The 7,042-nt window shown below is 41.5% G+C and overlaps 1 protein-coding gene across 1 annotated transcript; it reads left to right on the top strand.

Moving 5' to 3' along the window:
• The first annotated feature begins 2,485 nt into the window (after positions 1-2,485).
• Positions 2,486-6,776, top strand: LOC104452135 (MLO protein homolog 1). Its single transcript, XM_039315561.1, has 14 exons — positions 2,486-2,608; positions 2,699-2,756; positions 2,905-3,155; positions 3,263-3,379; positions 4,012-4,072; positions 4,190-4,275; positions 4,462-4,536; positions 4,686-4,774; positions 4,888-4,937; positions 5,029-5,069; positions 5,399-5,572; positions 5,731-5,766; positions 5,919-6,047; positions 6,348-6,776. Exons 1-14 carry the CDS (start codon positions 2,486-2,488, stop codon positions 6,708-6,710), a joined length of 1,653 nt encoding a protein of 550 aa, XP_039171495.1. The 3' UTR covers positions 6,711-6,776.
• Positions 6,777-7,042: the final 266 nt, after the last annotated feature.

Raw genomic sequence — 7,042 nt, forward strand, 5'->3', positions numbered from 1 at the left:
CTAAAGTGCGCAGATTACTTTACGTGCTTTATCAACACCCATATTCACCACAGGTTACTTGTGTATATTGATTCAATAGTCATCAGGTGATATCAAATGGCTATGCAACATAGTTGGACTCCAGCAAGCAATCATTGACCACAGGAGAGAAACTGAGATTGGGGAGCATGAAATTGCAGGAAGCCAGAAATCAAATCATACCTAGCCTGAACAGTGATTTTCCGAGAAGTGCAGACTTTCACTTTGCCTGCATAATTTGAAGCGAACGATAGATTCTTGCAGCCTGGTCTCCCGAGAAATTGGTTTGGTGTCTTCGGAGACGTCCCTACGAAAAAAAATCAGAACATGCTATTTAAAGACGGCGAGGACGGTGAGGACGACCGTGTAAAAGAGTATTACAACAGAACGGAGAGCGCTTTACATCAACGACAAAATAACAAACACCTGACGTTCAAAACACAATTAGCAAGCGAATGACCAGTAAGGTACCCACCATTTGTCTGGCCGACAACACCAAATTCATCGAATGGTTCAGTGATTCTAAACCTGGAAATAGGTTATTCATCCAACTTTGATCTTGGCTGCGCCACCAAGAGGGCATGAAAAGGACTGCCACAGCAAAATAGTCAACTCTCTCTCTCTCTACCCCTCTCCCTCCCTCCCTCCCTCCCTCCTTAAGATGATCATGTCCAACTATTTCCTAGGGAAGAATCCCAATGACTAGAGCAGTTTCGCGGGGGAGCCACGTTTGAGCAGATCGCATTCATTTAATGGAAATAACAACGGCAATGACGCCACCGAAGGAGCACGAGGATAGATTGCGGTTCCAAAAGGCACTCGTTAGACCCAGATGACCGACGGCATTCGAGGACGTTTCGAGGTTGAAGAAGTCAAGAGTGACGAAATGCAGGAGAGGACTTACCGAATGAGAAGCCGTCTGCAGGTTTGCTCATTGGCCTCGACGGGCACGAGACTGCAGCCATTGTAGCCAGGCGCGACTAAGGATGCGTGCCTGTGTCTGCTTGTAGAGAGAGAGAGAGGAGTTCAGCTCAGTCAAGACGAGATCAACGATGAGAGCTCAGTCAAGACGAGATCAACGATGAGAGAAGAGAGGGAGAGAGAGATGATCTCCTCTGGTTTCGATGAGTTCGATGTGCAAACTGGACTGGAGTTTCATTTTCTTCAATGTCACTTGTTATTTGGGGGCCACGCTACCTAGGCAAGAGCTTTTGTTTTCTCCATTTTTTTCCTAATTTGTTTTAAGAAAAATAAATAATTCAATATATATTTTTTAAAATACCGACTACATCACTTATAAAAATAAACCGACGGAAAATATTCTCACCATGCATGCATGCAATTTTTTAATTATAGATTATTATCAATGATGAAAATATTTTTAATTAACTAATTATTTTAATTGATAGAGGCGATTTTTTAGAATATTTATTTTTATGTAACAAAGGGAGATAAAAGTTAAATTTTTTTTTGAAAAAAATTGATGTTGCAAAGAAAAGAGTACTCTTGAGCTGATTATTTTTCAGAAAGCTCATTATCTTTTCTGTGGTTGGATGAAGCACGTGGTTGACAATTTAGATACGCGGAAAGGTGATTTCAACAAAACTTCCAATTTTAATATATATATATATTTTTTTTTTTAAAAAAAATTACTCATTTGTCTTTTATCTATTGATCAGCTAGGCGTAACTCCTAGACTTTGGATTTGTCTTAATAACTATATATAAACTATTCATAGCATTATTCTCAAGTAAAATAAAAGAATAGTTCAATTCTCGAGTCTTGAATCGGTTCATGTTTATTCACTAAATTGATATAAACCTAAGTATGTCTTAAAATTGCCTCGTTTGAACTATAAGATGTAAAATTTGAAAATTTTCCTTGGGGTAAGGGAAGAAAAACCTTTTCTCCAATTGGGAGGACGAGTCGTACGGGCACTAGTATGTTAAAATAAGAAATGCATCTAGGTTAGGTGTCGGATTACTGGATTATCGCTAGAAATCTCCGTTGGAAGTTTGCTTCCAGTTGGTTAGACATATGCTTTGCACAATTCCAAGAATCGACATGTTTAACCAGGACCCCTGTTCATGTTTATTCATTGACTTGATAATTATTGTCACCGCCAAAGTCATTTGATTTGCAATAACTTTCGAAACGCAAAGTAGACAAAAACGAGCATCCCACCGCAGATGGAGCTGGAATTCAAGTCAACGTCGAACGATCTTCGTTCTCGGACAACCTACAACGAAAGTGTGCATAATTTTATTCCCTCTTCTGTCCCCAAATACGTGCTCCGAATGCTTATATTCTCGTTCGCCTGATTGGAATTCGAAACAGCACATCATCGCTCTTGCTCTCTCAAGTCCCATAATCTCTCTTGCTTTCTTCTCTTCGAGACAAGGAAAGAATTGAGTTCGTCGGTCTCAATCAGTCGGACACAAGCATTGGTGTAGAGAGAATTCAGGCCATGGCAGGTGCTGCAGGAGGCCAGTTGTTGCAAGAGTCGCCGACGTGGGCGATCGCCACCGTGTGCGCGGTCTTCATTGTTCTATCCGTCTTCATCGAACAATGCATTCATTTTCTGGCCAAAGTATATTGTACTTACAGCGTTAGCATTGTACAAGAAATTTCTTTACTGTCGTCATGGAATTCTCATTCTGTGCTGAACTGGTGATGGCAGTGGTTCAAGAAGAATCAGAAGAAGGCCATGATGGAAGCATTGGAGAAAATTAAAGCCGGTATAACATCACAATTCCATCGCTTTATAGTCTATATCATATGTAATGTCATGTCAATCGATAAAATAAATTTCAACAATGCATATTGTGCTTGACTATGGAATTTTCGTGTTCGAGACCAACGGGCTTTGATAATTTGGATGTGCAGAGCTTATGCTGCTAGGTTTCATATCTCTAGTGCTCACCGTGAGTACAGGCGTCCTTTCAAAGATATGCATCCCTGCTAGTTATGGCAAAACCATGCTTCCGTGCGAGTTCAATCACGGAAACAAGGACGACGATGACGATCATGACCACGACCATGATCATGACAAGAGAAAGCTTCTTTCCCTCGCCACGGACATGATGTGGCGCCGATCTTTAGCGGCTTCCACCTCGGACGATTACTGCTCCAAGCACGTACGACATCCTCCCAAACTAATAAGACTCTTTTGACAGTTTTGTGGTCACTGTTCTGTTCTTGTTCTTGTTCTTAAGACGTTGATTTTGATGGGATTTGAAAACAGGGGAAGATATCGTTGATCTCTCCGTCAGGGCTGCATCAGCTGCACATCTTCATTTTTGTCCTGGCCGTCTTTCACGTTCTCTACAGCGTCGTCACGATGGCACTAGCGAGGGCCAAAGTGAGTCTCTTCCTTCATCGCAAGTTCTTAAGAACGATGCGTTTGTTCTTGCTGCATCATGGTCTATAAGTTTACCTGTTATTGGCCAATTATTATGATCCGAGGCCTGGGTTTTCGCTGTTCAACGGCGACGGCATTTGACCTGAGATCAGGTGCAAGAGGCACACGGGAATAATATGGACTTCACTAAATTAGACGTTAACTAAGTACTTAACGCACCCGATCTTGGATCTATCTAAATATTTCTGTATATAAAGTATAAAATGGTTAGCATTTTAGACTTATGTTTATTATAAATTGCGATGCTATGCGATATTGGATGCCGATCCTCTTAATTTAGGGACGATGTAGCAAATTAGTACATGTACTTGGCACAAGTCTCTACCCTGTATGTGTGCACGTGCAAGTGCAAGGGCAATTCACAATCCTTGTTATAGTCACACTGTTGTTTACTTTTTCTTAATTAGCCCATAAACTTCTTGGGCCCAAAAAAGCCCTCAAAGGAGCCGGCCGATGGATCACTGTTGTGAATGGGCTCGATCGGATCATCGCCCATTTCCCAGTCCACAAAAGTTCAGATTAAACGATTTCACAAAAGTCCTCATGAAATTTTGGTTTTGTACGTTGATCAGACGAAGAAGTGGAAGGCTTGGGAAGCAGAAAGCTCATCTCTGGAATACATATATACTCATGGTGATTGATCCTAACTAATCCTCTCCCTTTCGATTGAACCCGAAACTGTAGTTTCGTTAATCATAATTATAACATTGTTGTCAAATGGTAATGGCACGGTCCTGCTACAATTTCCAGATCCGGAGAGATTCCGATTCACTCATCAGACTTCTTTTGTGATGCGTCACTCCGGCTTCTCAAAAGTCCCTGGAATCAAATGGATCGTAAGTCTTGCATTATCTTCCCATGTATGTGGTCATAGTCCTTAAATTTAAATTCCTTACATTGCAAAGCACAGCGGTTTTGTTTCAACACGGCCTCTTAGTCCATTCTAGTCTTATTTATCGGCTCAGGTTCGTCGATTTGGCCCTCACTCTGTTCATGACTGACCCTCAAATCCTCATCACCAGGTTGCTTTCTTTAGGCAATTTTCCGGATCGGTATCGAAGGTCGACTACTTGACGATGCGCCATGGCTTCATCAACGTGAGTTTAGAGTGGGGAAATTTTACTAAGCCTGTGCCAAATACCTGTGCATGAAAGTAGTCTTCATGGCTCGTTGTTATACTTTTTATCGTTTGCATTGAAATGAGAAATCGCACTTATCATTTGCCTTCTGTGGGAAACCAGCGCAGGCCCATCTGGCTCCTAATAGCAAATTCAATTTTCACAAGTACATCAAGAGGTCTATGGAAGATGATTTTAAGGCCGTCGTGGGAATCAGGTGCTTCTTCTCTCGGTGAAGAAAATTGAAATGTTACTATTGCAGCAGCAACATGCACTGACATTTTGATCGGAAGCTGATTTCTCCTTTTCAATTTTCGTTCCACGTTGCAGCTTCCCACTGTGGATCTTCGCTATTCTGTTCCTGCTGCTGAACGTATACAGTGAGTTCTTCAGCTCTAGTTCGCAGGCTTCTGCGATGAATCCTTGTTTCTTCATCTTCTAAAATGGATCTCCTTGTGTTAATCTTTTCAGAATTGTACGCGCTCACCTGGCTATCGTTGGCTCCACTTCTCGTAAGTTCATGCATAGCCCACTTCTTTGCCTACTTCAACTAAGAAGGAAAAAAAAGATCGTTGGATCAATCTCGCCTCAAACATTCAAACTTCATTCAGAAAAAAATTTATATTTTGTGATCCCAATTCTTTTAATTCACCTCTCGCATGTATGCGAGACCCTTTGGTACTTTGTGAATATCTGAATCAATTATTTGCGACAATCTTTCGGGCACATGTTAACACGTTCTGATGCATTTCATACATTATGATCAGGTTGGCGTACGGTACATACTGAAGTATCACGATACTTTTCTTCTTCTTGTTTTGGTTTTTTGGTGGGTTGCCAGATAATTCTTTCAGTGGGCACAAAGCTTCAAGTGATCATCATGGAAATGGCTCAAGATATCCAGGACAGGACCAGTGTAGTCAAAGGAGCTCCACTTGTCGAGCCACACGACAAGTTCTTCTGGTTTAATCGGCCTCAGTGGTGTCTTCTTTTGATCCATTTCACTTTATTTCAGGTATGTAAACACAGTGTTTTCTGCTGTGGAAATAATGGGTATTGCCCCGTTAACAAAAACATGTTATCCCTTCTTTTTTCCCGGATACAGATCATTTTTGATTCGATTCGTCCTCAAACTCGAAACATCTAACTCCAGTTGTCTTTCGATCATTGCAGAACGCCTTCCAGATGGCATTTTTCTTATGGACTTGGGTATGAATTTTTTCTCATGATCTGATTCCATTTTGCCATTTTTTTTTTTTCTGTTGGTTTTTCATCAGTGGTGTTTTAAATGAATCCCCCTGATTCGGAAATTATGGTGCGATATATGATGCTAATGGACATCGCGACATGGATTGATGCAGTCGGAGTTCGGGTGGAGATCATGCTTCCATGAGAACGTGGGAGCTATTTTGACTAGGGTTCTTCTTGGGTTGGCACTTCAATTCTTGTGCAGCTACATCACCTTCCCTCTCTATGCTCTAGTCACCCAAGTGAGTTCTACCATGAAACCTTTTCTTATAGACATCCATGTCCTTTTCTTATCCTCTACCTTAGGTGAGAATTTGCAAATATTTTGGAAAGAGTTAGTTGATTACGTGGGGTTTCAACTATCTAAATAGCTAACAACACCTCAGTACATCGACCTTAAATTTTTAGATGGGCATTATAGATGGGTTGATGACAGTCTGACATGAATCAAATAGAGGTCATTTTCTTTCTTTTTTCAACTCTGATTGCAAAATAAGCAAGAGTCGGCACAAGCTCAAATGCCCCAAACTATACTCACACAGATGGGGTCACACATGAAGAAGGCAATCTTCGAGGACCAAATGGCCAAGGCCCTAAAGAATTGGCACAAGGAAGCCAAAGAGAGGAGCAGGCAGCTCAAGATGGCTGGGCTCGGAGGAGATGGCTCCTCCACATCATCACCATCTTCGCCACCATCAACCATGGGTCACAAGCACCAAGCTAGTAATGGCAAAAGCCTTCCTATCTCGCCAATGTCCGATCACCCATCATCTTCTTCAGATAAGGATCGGCTCTCGAGTCTGCGGATACATTTGGATGAGCCCATAAGAAAGACCCACCAAGCAAGCACCAATGCAGAGTCGCACAGCATTGAGTTCTCCTTTTCGTCGAGCCCTAACAATTAGATCTTCTTTGTTCTTGATCTGTATGATTAGATAAGGTTTGCCATTTGGTTATTAATTCATTATGATATGTGAAAAGTCCGATTCTCTTTGTTTAATTGGCAGTGCAATTTCCGATTAAGCATCAACATCGTCAAGGATGAAGTTTCCACTATAATGATTGATCGTTTGTGTCCCGATCATTACTGTCTCTTGCCCTTACGTATGTGGGTTATTACCGTAGTTGAAGAGATGAGATCACATTGATTAGGGTGGTAACTGCAGCCGCCTCTCCACTTCATTTTGCCCCGTTTCAGATCTGATACACTGCCTCGTTTGGCTCATCACTTAGTATT

This window comes from Eucalyptus grandis, chromosome 6 (genome assembly GCF_016545825.1).
Source record: "Eucalyptus grandis isolate ANBG69807.140 chromosome 6, ASM1654582v1, whole genome shotgun sequence".
NCBI classification, from domain to species: domain Eukaryota; kingdom Viridiplantae; phylum Streptophyta; class Magnoliopsida; order Myrtales; family Myrtaceae; genus Eucalyptus; species Eucalyptus grandis.

What these genes read in the sequence shown, in the direction of transcription:
- LOC104452135 (XM_039315561.1), top strand. Translation starts at nt 2,486, where the DNA reads ATGGCAGGTGCTGCAGGAGGCCAGTTGTTGCAAGAGTCGCCGACGTGG. An exon ending in GCATTCATTTTCTGGCCAAA is followed by an intron (nt 2,609 to 2,698) that starts GTATATTGTACT and finishes TGGTGATGGCAG; the next exon opens with TGGTTCAAGAAGAATCAGAA. An exon ending in CCTGCTGCTGAACGTATACA is followed by an intron (nt 4,938 to 5,028) that starts GTGAGTTCTTCA and finishes TAATCTTTTCAG; the next exon opens with AATTGTACGCGCTCACCTGG.